Source organism: Delphinapterus leucas, chromosome 5 (genome assembly GCF_059928025.1).
Source record: "Delphinapterus leucas isolate spDelLeu-1000000601 "Yukka" chromosome 5, BTC_Dleu_Yukka2, whole genome shotgun sequence".
Lineage (NCBI taxonomy): Eukaryota > Metazoa > Chordata > Mammalia > Artiodactyla > Monodontidae > Delphinapterus > Delphinapterus leucas.
In genome coordinates, this window is record NC_143133.1 from 66,641,030 (window position 1) to 66,662,840 (window position 21,811).

Consider the following 21,811-nt stretch of genomic DNA (forward strand, 5'->3'; position numbering starts at 1 on the left):
CTGCTCTGCATGGAACAATGACCTGGAACCACCTGGAATGCAATTACCCTGCCCCCCAAAAATATCATGAGGCTGCCTGGAACCCTCCCCAACAGGCCCTACTTGCTAAGATCTCCTCTGATGTTAACAGCTGCCTTATCCAAGCCCTGAGTCCAGCATGTTCTGGGATATCTAGGGGTTTCCATCCTAAGGAACTTGTACAACAGCCAAAACGCTTCCCACATTCCCAGCTTCCTCTCCTTTACCTTCTTGTTCATGCAACTGTGACACTAGCTCATTACCCTCAAGCCCATTTAAGTTATAATAAAAAATATCCACTTACCCTGATGATGTAAAACATGGTTATCTGCTTTAAAAAAATTGTTCTTCATCTTACAAAAGAGTTCACTCCACCCCACCCCCAGGAATTCTTCTCAAAATGATGAAGATGAGGAAACTTGCTTCTCGTGTGGAGAATTGCTGATGGTCAAAGGGCCAGTGAGTACCAGCGCCAGGATAATATTTGGAAATCGATAAAGTCCAACTCAGTTCTAAAGCTTTAACACTACTGGATGCATTTATTCATTCAACAGCTAAGCTTGACCTGGCCTCTCCCTCTGACCCCATTTCTCCTCTACTGGCCCTATTCCACCTCAACACAGTTTTTCCAGCCACGACTTTCCCCTACTTCATGGCAGTGTAGATGCTATTACATGTCTAAGCAGTCTCCCTGACCATTCATTCTTGAGGTGTCATCTACAAAAGTTTTGAATATACAGTGGTCTTTTGAACACTCCAATATTAATCTTTTGATCTATATACTTAGGTATATAGCAACTGACTTATGCACAGAGAACAGGACAGGCATAAGGGCACATGTGTGTATCTATCAGGTACTACTCTAATATGGAGAAGTAACATAAATAACACTTCAGGGAAGTCCCTTGAATGCAATAAATGTTTACTAAATTTTCTATTTTAATATAAGGTATCCAAAAATTCCTAGAACTTTATAATCTTGTCCCTATCCTGATACCCACTAATATATCTTCCTATCAGGACCTGTCATTACCATACATGGTAAGTGATATTTTTCTGTGTCTTTGTGGGAACCGATCTAAAAATAAACAAGTGTAAAAACATATCACCATTATTGCTTGTCTAAAAGAGGAAAAAAAATAATGGCTTAACACTTCCTGCACTCGTGCTGAACTGCAACAAGCTCCAAAAGTAGCACTACAAATTCTAAGTGGTAGACACTGAAAAAAGTATTCCTGACATTCAGAGGAAAGGCTAGCCTTAAGCGGTATTACATGGAAACCTATGCATGCCTACTGTTGGGCCTCACACACAGTAAGCACTCAATTTCTTCTGCTCCCAGCTTTGGATACTAACCTAGAAAAATAATCATCTCGGGCATGCTGAGTTACTGCAAATAATAAAGAAAACACTTATGAATGCCAAGTCATGCTTAACAGGAAAAGGAAGCAGAACAATGAAAGATAAAAGGAATATAATGATATCCCCTTGGGGATAACCCATAGATTCTTTGGTCAGTCAGCAGAAGTAAGTGATATGTTCCCAATATAGATAAAACACTGGCATAGAAACAGACTGCACTAGCAAGTGAGGGGTTTCGACCACCAGACGTCCATCAGGCATCGCCTAGAAGGCTCAATTAGCTAAAAGCATCATTTACTTGTCTTGGCAGCAAATTCATCTCTTGAGAAGGTACAGGAAACAAGATGAGGAATTGCTAACTATGGACTGGATTCTAATCAACGCAGAAGTGATAAAGCTAGTAGAAAACATAACTGTACCAAAGAGCTTTGGGCAGTCAAAGAGGGAAATACCAGGCTAAGCCAGACATGTGTTCTAGATTTCAAGAGGATGTATTTCAAGTTAGCACCAAAAGGGGCGGAAAGAAGTCCGGAAGGCTGTCTGAAGTAACATGGTGACTAACTGTGAAAGGTCCTGTCTAGGGGGAAAACGGAAGTGTGGTCAAAGAGACCATTGTTGCAGCACAAGAAGTCCTTGAACAAGGAAAAGCAGATAAAAAGATCATGGGAAAGGTTGGAAATAGGCTTACATGTTTAATAGCCAATAATAACAGATGTACAGACATCTGAAAATGGAGGAAAGGTGTTTTAAAAAATGTTAGAGATTACAGAGGTGTTTTCTTCCTTCCATTTGGAATACAAGGAATTGATGGGATAAGTCTGCTGCCTGCAATAGATGGTGTAATGTTAACGGACAATAAAAAGCAGAACTCCTCAACCCCTACTTCTCTGGCTTCACTTCATCCTCCATCAAGGATAATCATCCTAAAACTAGGAAGGTTGGAACAAATAGCTGGAGGAACTAAAGCAAAAGAGAAGGTAGGGAATTATTTTAAAAAGAAAAAAGACAAGGTAGCACCTAGATGTTCTAAATAGATTCATATCTTGTAGCGTGTGTGTGTATACACACATGTATAGCATTTAAAAATCTACAGAACCATGAGAACTTGCAGAAGAATTAAGTGAACTGTCACTAACCACAGAAGAACCATGGTGAATGAGAAAGGTCCCAATGCTCTAAAAAGGAAAGTAGATGGATCCTGTACATTATAAACTACTGTTCATGAAAAGGGCAGTCTAGAGACATGCTTTCAGAGTTCACATATTTATATAATGAGATCCACAGCTTCTAAAGGATTTAAGGTTAATTTCTGAAAATAATTCAAAAGTTAAAAGGAACATTTCCCTTTTGTGTTGAGAATTCAGTTAACATTGAGTAGGGGTTCGTTGTTTTTAAAGTGGTGTTTCTCATACCCAAGAGAGTAAAAGGAATTTTTCCCCTATAAAAAAGGTCCTTTACATTAACCTAAACCTGAACAACGTTATTGGCCAAATCCTTAGCATTCTGAACTTCAACAAGGTTAGACTCACCCTGTTCTTAAAAAACGGAGACACTGGATCCCATGATTAGGTAACAATGTGGATTCACAACTGGTTGACAAACATCCACAAGGGGACGCATACTGGAGCTTTCCTTTGGTTCCCCCTTCCCACAAGCCCTTCTGAAGCAGTCTAGTCTGGGTCACCCCTGGCTCCTGCCCCTCCTCCCCTCTCCTGGCCTAGTTCCCTGGCCCTGGGAGTCATGATCAACAGGTGCACCTGACCAGCAGTGCCAACTGGACTTCTTTCTGAGAAAGTGGACTTGTGGTCCAGAGACGCAAGCAGGCAGACTCGGCACTGAGCAGGGACCAGACTGAGCCTGGAGAGTTAGGCTGGAGGCAGGTCGCGGCACCCCACAATGAAGCCACGTGTATGGTGAAGGTATGAAGAGAATGGAGTAGATATACAGAGAACAAACCAGGGTAATACCAGGCAGAGTGAGAGACCCCAAAGACTGAGTCTCATGAGGCTCTGTTATGATCCAAGGGATCCCTGGATAGTGAAAGTAGATGCATAACTTCCTGAGCGATCTGGAGCCAGACTGCCTGGGTCCCAATGATAGAATAAGATAAGGACATACATGGCACGATTAATAAATGTGCAGATGACATAAACGAATCAATTCAGGAAGGTTTTGAGAGGTTCAATAAATTGAAGATCCTATACTAAGGCCTATAAAAATCAACTGTGCAAATATAATATGGGGACATTTGGCCCAGCAAGATGTGTAGAAAACAAATGGTTTTGTCACCTTTATTGCTTTCTTTCTTTCTTTCTTTTTTTTTTTGCGGTATGCGGGTCTCCCGTTGCGGAGCACAGGCTCTGGACGCGCAGGCTCAGCAGCCATGGCTCACGGGCCCAGCCGCTCTGCGGCATGTGGGATCTTCCCGGACCGGGACACAAACCCGTGTCCCCTGCATCAGCAGGCGGACTCTCAACCACTGCGCCACCAGGGAAGCCCCCACTTTTATTGCTTTCTTAGCAAGAAAGAACTTGCTAAGAATTAGATCTGTGTGAGAATGGAAAGGGCTGTTTTACAAGGGGGCGTGATTCCCGTCTCAGATCTCGATCAGGAGCTGGATAACCAGTTGGAGAGGGCTGTACCAGGGACTGCGTACACAGTTCCCTCCAAGTCTAGAGTTCCATGATGCCATCTTCCTAAAAAGATATTTTTTTAAAGACAGTTATGAGGTCATCAGAGAACCACTAATATAGTGCCAAGGCACAAGCAGCTTTAGTCACTTTGTATATGGAAAAAAAAGAATTATTGAATTAGTGGATAAAAATGCTTGCAGGGTAGTAACTCCACTAACTTCACTAGCAACGCATTCATAGGAAGATATAACTGAATTATAGTTCTGAATAAGCCAGCTCTTGAAACATACTGGAAAAAATAATAATAAACAACTGTGCAGTTACGTGAATTATTACAACTTTTATTTTTAGAGCTATTGATGCATTTTATAACATAAAAATGACTGGTTCCAAGACTAGTCCTCCTTTTATCAAAAGAAGCAGAAGCATCCAAGTAAAATCATTTTGCTGCTGTATTGTTCTCAGAATGAGTCAGTGGAGTTTGATGGGCCACATGCTTATCTCCATTGTGATGTTGCAAGAGAGAAAAAAAAATTCACCTTTTTAAAAACATTGTCTCAAGTGTCAAAAACACTCAGTGAAGAAGCTAAAGCCTACCTGCTAGTTTGTGGTTTTGGAGAAGCCAGTGCAGCACACACAGCAACATGAATCACTCACGAGCCAGCAAGAACAGCTTTTTACTCTATAGAACCAGACACTACCCAGGATCAGGAAAGAGGTGACACTTTCCTCTGCCTACTGATGACAAGCAGTGTCACAATCTGGCATGTGAAGTATCCAACAAGTCCAGGAACCCGGCTAGAAAAATAGGACACCCCTAAAGGAGCACTGGAGAACTCCACCACGCCCCAACATGACCCTGAGAGCAGGCGTGGCTCTGGGATGGCTCGTGTGTCATAAGCACCGTGGGGCAGTATTAAAGAACCCACCAAGACTGGTTAGGCAAGACAGGCTCAGAGAAACAGGAGTCACCGGCACAAAAGCAAGGAAGGCACAGCTACCTTCAGTTTGTCAGGATGTGGCTCAAAAAGGAAACCGAAGCCTCCACTCAGCAGATTATACCAGGGTGTGTGAATGACAGCGGGTGGGCTGCAAAGACTTCAAAGACCCAGCACAGCGCTGGTTGACATTAAAGCAATGACACCTACACATGCGTGCAACTGCCATCAGCCCTACCCAATTCACAGGTAGAACAAGAACGATGAGAGGACGGATTGCACAGCTGCTTCAAGAACCTTCTGACACCATAAATAAAAACCACCCAGTGCAGAAAGAGTCTCGTAATGCAGTGCTTGTGCCACCACATGCTACCACCACTAACCACAAACATGAAATCAGACCCTCAGATCTGCTGGGGTATCTGTGGCCACTGCTGAGCAACGTGCAATGGGCCTGGACATGATAATAAGAAAACTCCAGAGATTTCAAGACCACGCCAGCATGTTAAAAGCTCAGCTTCCAAAATCTGAACAGCTTGATCTTATTCCCAGTCACACACCAGATGCAAATTCAAGTAACATTTTCTTAGCATCTACTTTATAGCAAGTGCTTTAATTTTCCCCTCTGAAAGATGTCCCTGCAGTGTGGAGCACCTCAAGAGTCAAAAGAACACAATGATGACATAAAGACTGTTATCATCAACTCTGATTATGGAGTGAAAAGCCCCAGCAATAGAATGATCAATCCCAAACATTAATCCATACAGTTCTTAGCTGTCTAAAATCCATAGAAATGAGGAACAGGTTAAGACACTAATAGTTATGTTTACTGAATTTCTAAAGAATACTAAGAGAAAAGAAGATGGAAGAAGTAGATGGAATTTAGGATAAATTCCTAATACTCTTTCCAAAAGAATAAAAAAAGTGTACGTAAACCTACATATTTTGGCACATATGGATCTGCTCACTCTTTTCTAAGATGCAAGGAGGTTTTCAGTCCTTTGTCCCAGTGTTTCCCATCTTAGTAAATGGTGCCATCGTTTTGGGCTCAGGGCCCAAAACTTTAGTCATTCTCCACTTCTTTAACACTCCACATCCTATCCATCAGTAAATCTATTAGATCTACCTTCAAACTACTGATATATCCTGAATCTGACCACATCTAATCACCTCCATTGATACCCAGTAGTCCAAGTCACTATCATCTTTCTTTGTTTCAACTTCTACCCCCAAGATGAAATCAGAATCTCTAGGGGCGGAACCCAAGGATCAGCTAGTTTAAAGCCCCTCAGAAGATTCCAGGCTTGGTCTACTCTCTAGACAACAGGCAGATGATTTATGGGTAGATATTATTACTATTTTGGAAAAGGAAAACAGGAGTCTCAGAGAGGTTATGTGACTTGCCGAAGGCCACACAGCTCAGAAGACCCAAAAGTCAGATATCACTCCAGGCCTATTGGTAGTCCCAAGTGCCTTATTTCATTTTCTCTCTGGTCAATTATTTACAGGGCAGTAGCTTAAGATACTGAGGAAAGTGGGACAGCATTAAGTGAGTTATAGTCTCAAGTTTTGTTACTGTGTCACACTACAAATGTACCCTACTCTTTAAGTGGCTACTATATCATATAGTCTGGTACCAAATAGACTAAAGACACATGAAGTATAAACAGTAAAGATGGTGATTCTATTAGCTTGTGTCAGTAGAATTTAAAAAGAAAGACAATTCCAGCTGAGTATATGGAAGAATGTCTGAAATCTTACAAAGAAAACTATTAATTCAGACTGAAGACCTTGATACATATTCAGACTTAGTTAAAATTAAACCATAGAAAAATAGTTCACTCACCAACCATAAGGATAAATTCCACAGAGAAAGTCACTTAATAAGATCAAGGGGGATTCAGCTGGGTACCTGGGGAAATTAAGAGGGCCTTCTTCCTTCTTTGCTAATTATATTCACTTGGAAGTCAACAAAAGGCCAACTCATGTAATGATTGTTTCACTGAACTTTTTAACAAAAACACGAATAAGCCGCCATCTGGGGCTAAACTAAGCCAGTGATTCAGAACTCCAACGCCCTCCCCCAATCAAATCCTGGCTTTCTAAAAAAGATGTCCATCTGTAGAGTACAAGTAACATTATCACCTAAAAAAGTAAAGTCTAAATGCAGAAATGATAAAGATAGAAAAGAATATAAAATAAAGAAATAATCCCACGAAGTTTGGACACAACACACTTGATCTAAAGGACCGTGGACCTTGTTTTCTACTCCTCAAAGTTTGAAATAGTCATCACAACCTAAGGCAGACCCAGCACCTATCCATGAGGACACAGAGAAATCACACTGGCTAATTTGGGGCTCATGGTAAGTTTTTGTTTTCTGTACATTAACCTGTAAAAGACCTATCAACATCATGATGAGATAAATTAATAATTGTAAACTAAAGAAAATAAACCCCTTGAAAATAACGTAGCCACAGAAGTTTCAGAGACTTTTACCAAGTTGTTAAGGTATTTCTTCCAGGTGCAAATAACTATACATACGTAGGCTACAAATATAGGATGTGTAAAGAGATTACAAAAGTAGGTAGGTTAGCAAAAACTAGAAAAGACGCTGCAGAGAGGCTCATATTCATCAAACTCCCAGAGTAGATATAGCACCAGCTAAAAACAAACTGAATGTGTTTACTCTTCATTTGGTTGTACTGAACTGAATGTTTAATTCAGAATTTTAAAGTCTTCAAAACTGAATAACTGAGTATCAACGTATGAACTTTATCATTTCTGAGGGGAAATTTAGAGAAGTGTAATTAGACCCATTAAGTAACTGGGCAATAGACAAAAAATCTACCAAAAAAATATCCATACGCTCTTGGTTTCTTGGCTGGCAATCCACATGACTTTATACAATCTATTCCTTCTCCTCTCTGCAAACAAGGAAATTCAAGGATCTACACCAGTGTTTTTCCACACTACTGCACATCAGAATTACCTGGAAGATACAATATCAATGCTTGGTCCATATGCCCAATGGACCAGACTGACTGATTCCATTGGTCTGGGATGGGTCCAGGCATCAGTACTGTTTAGACAATTCTCATTTGATTCACTGTGTAGCCAGGGTTGAACACCACTGATGTACACATGACTATAAAACTATCCACATCACACAAGCCTTCCACTGCCCTGACCACAGTGGACACACTCTGCATTAAAGATGGCAGAGTCATTTTTCCTCACGTCATTTCTCTAACCCTGACTCACAAATGTGGGGGAAAAAAAAGTTATGAAAGTCAAGTGAGTCCACGTGAGAACATTCATCACACCATTCTGGCATTAATGGTGGACTGAATCTAACTTAAGCTTAAGGTATAAAACGGCACATCAAATTTGGGTAAAATCTATAGAGAGAGATCTGTTTCATTTCTTTGGTCAGGGATAGGACATGGTCTGATTTTAAAAGTAGAGTGAGACAGACGAGAAGGGGCTTGAAAGGGTCAACGAGTCACAGCCATCAGGATGACAATACGGCAGCAGAGCAAGGGATCCAGGAAAAATGGTCATGGACTCAGAACCAAAATGGTGCACTCAGAACCAAAGAACTCCAACATGGGGCAACGAGCATGTCCAGAGGAGCTGGCCAAGGGCAACAACGGGGAAAGTGAAAGCAAATGATACTCAGAGCCCTTGGCAGCCTGGTTTGGCACTGAAACTCCTCACAAGTGCAGAGCCCTGGAGTCCAAGCTAGCATCAGGGACCAGGGTCTCTTCTCTCAGAGCAAGGCAGGGCCCCCAGTTCCGGAGCTCTAAGTTGCTGTAACAAGCACTCAGAGTCACGGAAACGGTGACAGCGTGGTTCAAGTCACAATCCTTAAACTGCTAAGTCATAGCTCCTTAAGAGTCTCCTACTGCTAAGGTTTTCAGGGCTGGGGCAGGGCTAACTCTACATGGGGATGAGGGAGGGAAAAGGGGAAAAGATGGGCTGCAGATGCTAGAGGGAGATTTCTTCTAAACCAAGTTGGCTTTACTTTAAGACCAGAGTTAGCCACAGTGACCTAAACCAATTACAGAAGCTCAACTATTCTAAACTGGTGTCAGAACAAACGATCTTTCTGATTCACCCCTGCAAACCAGTTTGCTTGCTTTACTCATGAAGGCCAATCTTGTATTATAATTAGGTCTGGCCCACTGAACTGGTTTCCTGGTCCAGAGCCTAGATTGCCTTTGGCTTTCTTAGCAACAGTCTCTGCCTAAATTGTCACCTGACTAACCCAGTCCCATGAAGTACAACCCCAAATGGATCAAGATAAGTCACCTTCAAAGATGGCTTAAGCAAAACAACAGAGGCTCAATTCAAAACAACTACTTCCCTTTGCCCATTGAATGTGTCAATGACCCATGAAGCCAAGTTCTTCAGTCCTCTTAGAATAACAAAATTGATGGCAACGATGTATATAAAAGCATAGTACCCGGTTACTATCCTATGTATACACATTTTATGTTAACATTTAAATGAAAACTAATAGGAAGGTAGGGCAGAATGGTTTTATCAAATCTATTTAAAACGAATTGGACCAAAACAACAGGCTTCAAAAGATGCCACAATGAACTTACATAAAACCTCTAAATTGCCATGAGGGCTGGGTCAAAAGCAGTATTATCTAAGCACTAACACATTTTGTGAGGTATTATGAGGACACTGGAGAAGGTCTTCTGTTGGAAAGAAGTAAGTTAAAGGCTTAAATCTCTACTTAAGAGAGAAGTATATCTACACATGTACTTTTAATAAGCTTACTTTGAGCCTCATTTCCATTATAAAATGTTATATTCTAAAAAACTCTAGTAAATCCTTACATGTAAGCCCAAGCTAGAGGTATAATCTACAGCTGTGCTGTCCAGTAAGCAGCTGCTAGCCACATGTGTTAAGTGAGCATGTGAAATGGGACTAGTGTAAAGTGAGATGTATTGTAAATATAAAATATACAGCAGATTTAGAAAACAGTACAAAAAGAGAAGAATGCAAACTACTGCATTATTAATTTTTGTACCAGTAACATGATTAAATTGTATTCTGGATATATTAAGTTAAAGAAAATATGTTATTAAAATTAATTTCACCTATTTTTACAATGTAGCTAGAGAATATTTATATGTGTCTAGTGCTTATGGCTCACATTTTATTTCTCTCAGTGCTGATCTAAGGCATGAATGCCAATTTGATAATAAGTAGATTTTACAGAACAATTCATTAAATCCCAGCTGGTCTAAATTCTGACCCCTAGCCCTAGCAAAAAGGATAAAAAAGAGCAATATCTTGGCTATTATGTAAGGGCTACGTGAAACCTCAGAGGTAGTAAGTTGGAACCCGAGTCCACAAAACTTCAGCACATAAAAATAAACAAACCTCACTGAAAAAAGTAGTGTAACCAAAATATACCTGGTAAGTCTAATTAATTGAAAACCTTGTTTAAACATACTTTGCTTTATGATATATAATTTTAAAACCTACAGAGATGAAAATTAACTGAAAAACTATTTAAAATAAAAGAATTCAGACTGATGGTCAGTTTCAAAATCAACAGCTTCCACCTTACATGTGCTAACAGTCGCAAGAACATATAATTTTAGAAAGGACGCCATTCACAATATATTCATAAAATATAAATCATCTAGGAATAAATCATTAAAATCCACAGGATTTATTTAAAAAAACTCTCCCCAGCACGTAAAAGAAAAACCAATAAATGGAGAAAAAAACTAAGCTTAAACAAGTTAGTATACGAAAGATGTCAATTCTCTCAATATAAATTTATAAAATTAATGTGATACCAATAAATATCCCAACACATTTACTTTATTCAATGATGCACTCATTGGTTTAAATGGAAAAATAAGCATGAAAATAGCCCCCCCAAATTAGAGGAAAGAGCAGTGATAGGACAGTTATGAGGACAATTTTTATTAATTGCAATAAAGGAATTTGATACTAGGGGCCAAAGCAGACCAAAATAGAGAGGAAAGGTAGAGAAAAGGGGAGGGAGATACTGACTCCAGTCCAGAGACTGACTCAACTATATATGTAAATTTAGCACATAAAAGAAACACCTCAAACCAGTGAGGGGCAAATAGATTATAAAATATATGATTATCATGTCAGATAATTGAGAAAAAATAAAATTAGACCCCTACCTCACATCCATAACAAGATAAATCCCACAGGAATTACATATGTAACTGTTTAAAGTGAAACCTAAAAGTACTAGAAGAAGAAAATATAAGTGAAAAATTATCATTATCTTGACACGAGAAATATGACACTAAACCAGAAATTTTAAGAAAGAAACTGAAAGACTATACTTTATGAAAAGTAACTATGGGGCTTCCCTGGTGGTGCAGTGGTTGAGAGTCCGCCTGCCGATGCAGGGGACATGGATGGGTTCGTGCCCCTGTCTGGGAAGATCCCATATGCCTCGGAGCGGCTGGGCCCATGAGCCATGGCCGCTGAGCCTGCGCGTCCGGAGCCTGTGCTCCGCAACGGGAGAGGCCACAACAGTGAGAGGTCCGCGTACCACAAAAAAAAAAAAAAAAAAAAAAAAAAGTAACTATATACATGAGAAAATACCAAAAAAAGTTAAAAGATAAACTATGAACAGAGAAAAGAGTTAATGTCTTTAACATATAAGCTCTTAAAATTCAATACAAGATAATCTTCATAAAGGAATGTACAATGAATAAACAATTCAGAAAATAGAAATAATTATTAAACTAATCAAAATGCATTCAACCTTATAAGTACAGCAATGTAAACTTAAAGAGTTTTTTTTTTTTTTTTGCATCGCATATTCATAAGGATAAAGAAGACTATCCGGTGGTGAAGGGGTAAAGGAATAGGCACTCTTGTTCATTTTCAGTGAGGCTGTAAACTTGAATAATCTTTCTTGCATTTTTTTTGCCCTCATTATAAAAAAAAAGGTACATACTTTTGTCTCAGAAATCCCTTTTCTCAAAGATTTTCACAAAGAAATAATCAGAAAAGTGTACAACAATGTATAAAGGTGCTTATTCAAGAGTGGTTTTTTTTTTTAAACAACTTTAAAGGACCTAAATACCCACCCACAGAGGATTCCTTAGTAAATTATTATACAATAACATGTATAATGCTAATCTGCCATAAAATTCATGATCCATGCATTCAACAAATAACTACTGAGGCCCTACTAAGTGCCAGGCAGTGCTCTAGGCACTGAGGATATGAGTAGTGACGGTAGACAAAAAAATTCCTTCCCATGGGAGAAGGTGGTCAAAAGTACAATACAAACTTCCAGTTATAAGATAAATAAGTTCTGAAGATGTAATGCACAGCATGGTGACTACGGTTAACAAGACTGTATTGTATATTTGAAGTTGCTAAGAGAGTAGATTTTAAAAGCTCTTATCACTAGGAAAGACAGCTGTAACTATGTGAGGTGATGAATATTAACTAATCTTATTGTGGTAATCATTTTGAAATACTGTATATACAAATATCAAATCATGTTGTACACCTTAAACTAATATGATTATGTATCAATTATATCTCAATAAAATTAGAAAAAATAAAATTAAAAATCCCATCCTTTGTGGAGTTTACATAAACTATATTTGACAGGCAAGGATGTCCATGAAATACTAAGTGGGAAAAAAAGTTTAAATGTAATGTGGAGTTTGATCTGATTTTTCTTAACAAATAAATATATTTCTCCTCTCCTGGAAAATAGTTGGAATGGATTAAATGTTAACATGTATATTAAATGATTGTATTTTGGATGGCATAGTTTGGGGTGATTTTTACTGTCCTCTTGACACCTTTTCGCCACGTGAGTTTTCTTCAATGATCAGGTGTTACTTCTACAATCAAGAGAACAAATTTAAGCTCTTCTATTAAAAACAAACAGTTACCTGTTCATCTGACAAACATGGAGGGCGACTATATGGCAGGCAAAGCTTTAAGTGCAGAGAATACAGCAGTGAACAGATCACAAAAAAATCGCTCCCTTTGTGGTACTCAGGTTCCGGTAGGAAGATAACAAGTAGGTCTGATTATAACGCATCTGTAGGACATCTCATCTCTAGGTCATAAAATTCATTTAAGTCAACCAATATCTGAGCTCCTACTATGCCCCAGGCAATGTCCTCAGTGTATCAGTAAACAAAACAGACAAAAATCTCTGCCTTTAGGGAGCTTACTACCCAGAGGATAAGAGAACTGAAAGATGTGGGTTCCAGTGAGGAGTAAAGAATGAAACTGTTGGGCTTCCCTGGTGGCGCAGTGGTTGAGAGTCCGCCTGGCGATGCAGGGGATGCTGGTTCGTGCCCCGGTCCGGGAAGATCCCACATGCCGCAGAGCGGCTGGGCTCGTGAGCCATGGCCGCTGAGCCTGCACGCCTGGAGCCTGTGCTCCGCAACAGGAGAGGCCACAACAGTGAGAGGCCCGCGTACCACACACACACAAAAAAAGAACGAAACTGTTGCCTTTACTCACATTCTAGTGAAACTATGTGAATAGAGACCCAGGTGGCAAATATTTCATGAACTTCAAAAGTACACTCTGATCTCTGCAAACTTTCCTATGGCTGTAAGGTACGCAAATGATTCAGTTCTCATTGTCTTTGAAATGATATAATGAAAAAAAAAAGAATGATGCACTATAAACTAGAAAACCTAAAATAATTTAGTTCTGCCACACTTATTATCTCCAGGATTACACTAAACAAAATTACATGTATCGGGAATTCTCAAATATTGATCACATGAAGCATCTCTGTGAAAGAGTGTCATGTCAGTTGTAAATCTTTTAACTCATTTCCATGGTTACTTTGGGGCAACCTTCAATCACCACACCTTTTTGTCCCACCATTCAATTAGCTGGCACACAGCAGATGCATAATACATGCTTGCTAAAGGAACAAAGGATCTTAGTCATCTTTTACTTGGACAAATGAAACAGCCTTCTAAAGGTTTCCTTTTAACAATTCTTGCAGAAATCATCTCCATGCTCCTTTTGTTATCTTTTAAGTAAAGGAAATGTAGTATTCTTTATAATTACAAACATTTTAAAGGTGCCATTTACACAGACCAGGCTAGGAAAACAGTCCGTAGGACGATTCCTAGATTTATCACTTAGCACATGTTTTACATAATCAAATGAATGTCTTACATTTTAGCATAATATTCAACAGAAGAAAATGCAAACCATTGGATAGGTATGTGGTTTTTTTGTGTGCATTTCCTTATTTTCAAATAATGGTCCTTATTTTGTAAATTATGAGCTCTAGAACACTTCTTTTATTCAAGCAAGAGCCTTTGACAATCTGATGGTGACGGTACCTGTCAGTTGCCAACTCAATAAACATTTTCCCTTATTCTTCTAGGAATAAAACACTGAGTAACGTGCCAGATAGAAAACTCCATTTCCCAGCTTCCCTTGCAGAAGGGAGCCAATGCAAAATAAGCATTAGCCTTTGTGCGGTACTTTGAAGAAAACCCTTTGGTCTCACACCCTTCCTTTTTCTTCCTACCTGGGACTCCTACACAATGGCTGGAACCCAGTAACCAGGTTATGACTTTATGGAAGTTATATACTCAGGATGATGAGGCAGAAAGACGTAAGGAGCCCATGTCCCTTATGACTTTATGTAGTAGACATAGCTCACCTGGACTGCCTTCATGTTAGTTTTACAAGACTGAGAAAAATTCTATTTTGTGTAAACTGTTATTTCAGTCCCTGTTTCTAGGATTCCTAATGTTGAATTCAGAGACTTATTTTTAGCTGGAGTAGAAAGTGAAGAGACCTTATTCTTAATTCTTAGCCTTCTGCTTTATCTAGTCTTGCGTTCTGGCAAATTTATCTACTATCAGGGTTTCAACTATTATCTCTGAACTTGAGATTCCCATTTGATTTTACCCATATCTAACCTCCGAATTTCAAAGTATTCTCAAAACATGTCCAGTTGGATGTCCCCCAATCACTTCAAAATTTGAATCTATATCTTCTCGTACTGTACTGACCCTCTTTCTCAATTTCCTTATCTTTTAATAGATCTTCCCAATCAATCAGGTTCAAGACGATAAAGCAGAGTTCCTGAAAATGTTTCACCTGCATCAGAATATTCTGGGCAGCTCATTAAGAATGCAGTCCCATGGCAGATCTACTCAACAGAATCGTCATAAGGCAGCCCAAGAAACCGCAGTTTTAATGGGATACCTGGGATCTTGTAAACATTAAAATTTGAAATTACTGCTTCAGAATCTCCTGCGGTATATTCACTATATCACTATGTCCTATGATGTGACCTTTGTCACCTCATTTCTTACTCTTCTCCCCCTCCCTGTTCCTTTAACACTCCTCTCTCCTGCCTTGGGGCCTGTCTGGAACATTCTTTCCCCAGATTCCCACCAGGCTTCTTTCACCTCCTCCACCTCAACTTTTCAATGAAGGCTAGCTTAACCAACCTATTTAAACTTGCAATTCATCCACCAACCTTACGTATCTTACCTTTTCTTTATTTTTCCCACATAACAAAGTCTACAATTTGCTAATTTTTTGTGTTTGCTTTGTCTCTTGCCTCACTAGAATGATAGCACTTCCAGGGCAGGGCTTTTTCTATTGTTTGTTCACTGATGTATCTCAAGTACCTGGAACGGTACTTGCAGGAGTTCAACAGATATCTGTTGAACATGTTAATGATCTACTGAGAAATATCTCTAATTCCTCCCTTCCCAGTGTCACTGCTCCACTCCAATACTAATCCTGGCCTTTGTCATTTTTAGACTTTTTTAAAAAAACAACAGAGTGTATTTACAGTGTCATTTCCTCCAAACCATCCAACATACTTCCAGGCTTATCTCTCTAAGACACTGTTTGGGGATGTCACTCCCCTATAATGATTTGGCTCCTAACTGGCCCTGTTAGAAGTATTATACATTGGCTTCATGCTTGCATGAGAATTGAATTAGATGAACTCTAAGATCCTTTTCAGATATTTGATTCAAAATCTGAATGCCTCATCTTGGCATTTAAAATGCTCTGTAATCTAGAAGTATTTACTTATCCAAATTTACATCCTATTCCTTCCAAGTTTCCCTTTGTTCCTGGCCAGTTTCTTTAAGAACTCTCAAATAAGCCACGGTCATGTTCACTGCTTTTTCAATTGGTTACTCTCTACCCTCAATGCCCTCCTGACTACTGAAATAGATGGCATTATCTTGGAAGCTTGGTACTCAGACTGTGACCTGCAGGCCAGCATCACCCAGCGTTACCCGTGAGCTTGTCAGAAATGCAACTCCAGCCCTACCCATTTAGAAGCTGCATCTAACAAGATCCCCAGGTGATTTGTGGGCATCTTAAAGTTTGAAAAGCACTGCATGAGCACTCATTTCAAATCATTTCTCAATGGAATGTTTGCTTGGCAGACCTCGTGTTCTTATGTCTGATCTGCCACAGCTCTTTGTACCCACAGCAGGCATGCTGTTTAATTAATAACATCCCCTGTTAGACTATTTATTTCTTTTTTTAAAAAAAATAAATGTATTTATTTATTTATTTTTGGCTGCATTGGGTCTTCGCTGCTGTGCACGGGCTTTCTCTAGTTGTGGTGAGTGGGGGCTACTCTTCATTGTGGTGCGCGGGCTTCTTATTGCAGTGGCTTCTCTCATTGCGGAGCACGGGCTCTACAGTGCAGGCTCAGTAGTTGTGGCGCACAGGCTCAGTAGTTGTGGTGCACGGGCTTCTTATTGCAGTGGCTTCTCTCATTGCGGAGCACGGGCTCTACAGTGCAGGCTCAGTAGTTGTGGCGCACAGGCTCAGTAGTTGTGGTGCACGGGCTTAGTTGCTCCACAGCATGTGGGATCTTCCTGGACCAGGGCTCAAACCCATGTCCCCTGCATTGGCAGGCGGATTCTTAATCACTGCGCCACCAGGGAAGTCCCAGACTGTTTATTTCTTATTTCATGGAAGTTCTTTCCCCTCAATTTGGTTATAAATAGCTTGCACACAGAACAGCCATGCATCTGGCCAATCTGAATGCAGGGAACAGAAGCCCATTCAAGTCACTTCAAGGAAAAAAAGAGCCTGTTCTAAGACTACTTGGGAACTGGGACTAAAAGAGTCAGGAGGGAGGTGCTCCAGGGACTGGCCACCCTCTCTCAGCATGTGTCTCTCTGCCTCATTCTCTCCATCCAGTTCATTTTCTCTCCTATTTTCCTCTCTTCACGCAGTTTGTTTCCTCATACTAGCAGCATTCGCACAACCTATTACAGCCAGCCATTCTCTCCTCTACCAGCCTATTCTCCTCTGCCCCTTTCTGCTTCAACCTTCACTCTAAGCGTCTAAGCTTAACTCTTCCCATGGGAGAGGTGATCACCACAAAGCATCTTTCTGAGCCAAAACACAAGCTTACAAGTGTTTGAGCCACCTATGGATTCTCTGCTCTTGGGTCAGGAGCCTGCCGTGGTCCAACCAACTGAAGCCAAGGACGCTGCTGTTCAGAACAAGGCCTTTAGGCAGCAGGAGCTGTCAAAAGAGACTATTCCTTAGGAAAGAAAAGTGTGGGCAGGGCAGGCAATGAGCCACATCGCCAGCCCACAGGGTCATTATTGATTCTGTCCTCACCACAGTCCAGAGCAAAATGCTGAGCACATAATAAACTGAACCAACCAACACGGGGGGTAAGGGTCATTCACTAAGTGCCACTATGCCCCTGACACTGTCCTGGATGCACAGGGAATACAAAGATTAAATAAGAACCAGTCGCTGTTTTCCAAAGCTGTTAATTCAAACGTGTCACTGAACTAGCTACTTGACCTATGACACGCACCTCAACCACTTGGGCCACAGTTTCCTCAACTATCAGATGGGACCATCTTCACCAATCTCCAGGAGCACTGTAAGGTCCTATAAGGTAATCTTTGTAAAAATGCTTTGAAAAATATACATGCCAATCAAAAACAATACTGTAGCCTCTCAGTACTTAATGAAATCCTCTCATATGGCATAGGTTTTACATTATTTTCTGGTCCTTTCTCTTTTCCCATCTCCCATGATATAGAATCCATCAACTGCTACTATTTGAAAGAACAATCCCGGTATTACCACTATATTTTCATTACCTGAATGGCTCACTCAAATGATGATTAAGAAAATTCATTCACTATTGTCAAAAAGACAACAAACAACAAGTGCTAGTGAGGATGCAGAGAAAAGGGAACCCTCATGAATTGTTGGTGGAAATGTAAACTGGTGCAGCCACTATGGTAAACAGTGTGGAGGTTCCTCAAAAAATTAAATATAGAGCTATCATATGATCCAGCAATTTCACTCCTGGGTATTTATCCAAAGAAAAAAAAAAACACTAATTAGAAAAATATATGTATCACTATGTTCATTGCAGCATTATTTATAATAGCCAAGATTAGGAAGCAACCTAAGTGCCATCAGTAGATTAATGAATAAAGAAGATGCAGTGTGTGTGTGTATGTATACATATAATGGAATATTACTCAGCCATAAAAGAGAATGAAATCTTGCCATTTGCGACAACATGGATGGACCTAGACGGTATTATGCCAAGTGAAATAAGTCAGAAAAAGACAAATGCTGAATGATTTCATTTCTATGTGGAATCTATAAAACAAGCGAACAAACATAACAGAAACAGCATCATAAATACACAGAACAAACAGGTGGTTGCCAGTGGGAATTGGAGTGGGGGGTAGAGACACAGGTGAGGAAGATTAAAAGGTACAAACTTTCAGGTGCAAAATATGAGTCATGCGTATGAAATGTACAGTGTGGGGAATATAGTCAATAATTATGCAATATCTTTGCATGGTGACAGATGGTAACCAGACATTGTGGTGATCATTTTGAAATGCACAGAAATATCGAATCACTATGTTGTGTAACAGAAATTAACATACTATTGTAGGTCAATTATACTTCAAAAACAAACCAACCAACCAACTCATAGAAAAAAAGATCAGATTGGGGGTTATCAGAGGTGGGGTATGGGGGGAGGGGAAATCAGATGAAGGCAGTCAAAAGGTACAAACTTCCAGTTATAAGATAAATAAGTACTAGGGATGTAATGTACAACGTGACAAATATAATTGTTTATATATGAAAGTTGTATGTTATATATAAAATTTGTTAAGAAAGTAAATCCCAAGAGTTCTCATCACAAGGAAATTTTTTTCTGTTTCTTTAGTTTTGTATCTATATGAGTTGATGAATGTTCACTAAATTCATTGTGGTAATCATTTCATGATGTATGTAAGTCAAATCATTATGCTGTACACCTTAAAATTATACAGTGCCATATGTCAAATATAGCTCCATAAAACTGGAAGAAATAAATAAGAAAAGAAAGAAAATGCACTTCACTCAGAAGTGTAAAAAACGAATGTACACATTTTTACTGTGTACATTTAAAGACAGCACTATCATTTATTCAATGTGCATCTATAAGGTGCCCTGTATATTTTTTCATTATATTACAAATGACAATAAGAATGTACTAAATCCCTAAGTAGGACACAGGTTAGTTTTGACTCTTGTGTGGCCTTCTCCCCAGAGCAGTTTCACTGAGTACTTCCTAAGTGCTGTAATCCGAAAATCATAGCTACTAGAGCTCAGAGCCCCCATTTTTTAACATGGGGGCTCTTAAGAGGAAAAATAATAAAATGGCCTGTCTCAAACCCCTATAATCCAATTCTCCTAAAATCTGTATCTTTTTTCCTAAAATCACTTTACCACTTGCCAAACATTAAAGGGGGGAGGGGGCGGGGGTGAAGGATGGACATCAGTGATGTTGTGAGAACATGAGCCACCCTTTATAGGATTCAAGTATGGGTTTATGTGGCAGAAAAATAAAGCTCCAGATATGCACTGTTTTGGCTTCGCTATGAACAAAATGAAAACATATTTACCAACTGACTGCCACATGCTAGGCCGGATGCTGAGGGCTCATCAGAGGATGAAGACAGCCTAGGCCGTCCAAAAGCTTACTGGCCTTTACCCTCGGGCATCTGTTGCTCATTGCTCACAAGTGTAGCCAATCAACATCTGGCCCTGGGTGGAGCAAAGAAAACAGCTTCCACCTTGCTAAAAAGTCCGCTCAGCTGGCCAAAAGGCAGGTATCAGGTAAAGGGAAAAACAAAACCTCAGACGGGAGCTGGGTGAGACTCCGCTGCAGGAGGCGGAACTGCAGAGACTGTAATGCACAGCACCGGCTGAGCGCCCAAGCCCAATTAAGGCTCCTCCCGCTCAGAGAGGCGAGGGGCTGTGGATCAAAGGATCCTGCAACCTGGGAAAGGCAGATTCAGTTCCCGGGGAGCCGTGATATGGGTGCTGCAAAAAGGTGGGCGGCTGGCTGGAGCCGTGCTCCCTAGAATGGAGAAGCAGACTGGAGACAGTGGTTTGTGCACTAGTGGGGAGGGAGGTGGGCAGGGCGTGAGCGCAGAGACCCAACAGTCACGCTGCCGTGTAAAGCGAGCCTTGGGGATCCCTCCGAGGACACCAATTTCGGGGCTCTGCAGCTGCAAAGGGGTCTGCACTGATGGCGGCGCAGGGAGAAGGGTTCGCAAATACACACACACATTGTCTCTCTCTCCCTCTCTCTCTCTCTCTCACACCGCCTGACCCTCGGCTGGCCCCGAGCCGCCCCCGCGCGCGCTCCGCACCCAGCTTCGTGCTGCGGCAGCTACTCACCCTCCGCGCGGGAGCGGATCTCCGACACGGTCCTCCGCATGGTGGACATCGCGGCGGCCGCCGCAGGTGGCTCTTCAGACCAGACTCTGCACCTGTCACGGCGCCGCGCGGGCGGAGGATCTGGCTTCCCCGCGCCGAGCGCTCAGCAGCCGCGCGGGCCCAGCCGCCCACCCAGGGCAGTGCCGCTGCCGGGCGAGGCCCTCGCACACCGGCGGGAGAAGGAGGAGGTAATGAAGGCGGCGGCGTCCGCAGAGCTGAGCGAGCTCTGCCTGCAGCCACGGAGGGAGCGGCGAGGCAAGGGGCGGAGCTTCGGCGTCTGCGTCCGGGCAGGGATCCTCAGGACGCCCACTCACTCGCACAACTGCAGCGCTGCGGGGAAGGCGGGAGAGGGGCGGGGAGAGACTCCGGAGAGCCTCCTGCGCCCCGCCCTGCTTTGGACCGTACCATCCCTGAGTGGGGAGAGGCAGATGCCGGCCTCTTCCACCACAGGCGCCCTCGTCCCTCATCGTGGCTTCGGCTCTTCCTGTCTTTTCTCAATGCTTTTCTGCTTCTTCCAAGGCTTGGCCAGAGAGGAAGGGGTACTGTGGCTCCTGCATCCTTGCAAATCCTCTCCCGCCACCCTCTAGTTTTAATAACAATGGAGTCGCCCGTGGTGCGGAAGTGGGGTTGGGTCTAAGTGGGCTGGAGAGCGGCGAAAGGGCCTGGGGCGTCAAGTGCTTGGAGCTGCGGAAAGGCACTGCGTGTTGGCCACCTCCAGATGCAATTCTAGCCTCCATGCACCGCCAACAGCCCTCGCGACCTGAGTCGCGCCTGGTCCACGAGCAACAGGTTCTGAGGCCGGGGTCCTCGGGCGCTGGTGGCTCCTCCTGCCCTTGGTGCTCATGTGCGTCTGGGGCCGGCCTGCGAGTGGCCGGGTGCATTCAGCTAGTGCGCGTTCTGCAGACTGACAAAGCTCTGGACTTGCAGTAAAGTCAACTATTGGGCCAGGTGCTTCAAATTTTGCTTTTAGTCAAACATGCAGGAAGTTGGGAGCAGTAGTTTTACCTGAAAAGGGGAGAGGGAGCCTAGTATAAAGTCCGTAAATACATTAAATTTTAGTTTGCCCCATATCCTACA

The 21,811-nt window shown here is 41.6% G+C and overlaps 2 protein-coding genes across 19 annotated transcripts in view; one reads left to right on the forward strand and one right to left on the reverse strand.

Moving 5' to 3' along the window:
* ATP8A1 (ATPase phospholipid transporting 8A1) overlaps positions 1 to 21,015 on the reverse strand; it is a 241,088-nt gene extending 220,073 nt beyond the window's left edge. For 6 of the 13 annotated variants that reach the window (XR_016393271.1, XM_089911849.1, XM_089911844.1 and 3 more), the window contains exon 1: positions 20,696 to 21,015. Coding sequence is in view for 12 of the 13 variants with exons in the window: in XM_089911849.1 (XP_089767975.1) it covers positions 20,696 to 20,744 (49 nt within the window). In the remaining variant the exon portion in view is untranslated. Of the gene's footprint in view, positions 1 to 322; positions 20,578 to 20,695 lie in introns of those variants that run through there. The other 7 variants (XM_089911850.1, XM_089911847.1, XM_022565123.2 and 4 more) reach the window with 2 other exon arrangements.
* The window catches only part of LOC149749144 (uncharacterized), a 164,423-nt gene continuing 162,364 nt past the window's right edge, over positions 19,753 to 21,811 (forward strand). Inside the window, exon 1 of one of the 6 annotated variants that reach the window (XM_089911855.1) lies at positions 19,753 to 21,682. In XM_089911855.1, the coding sequence (XP_089767981.1) occupies positions 20,544 to 21,371 (828 nt within the window). In that variant the 5' untranslated portion in view covers positions 19,753 to 20,543 and the 3' untranslated portion in view covers positions 21,372 to 21,682. The remainder of the gene's footprint in view (positions 21,683 to 21,811) is intronic. The other 5 variants (XM_089911861.1, XM_089911856.1, XM_089911860.1 and 2 more) reach the window with 5 other exon arrangements.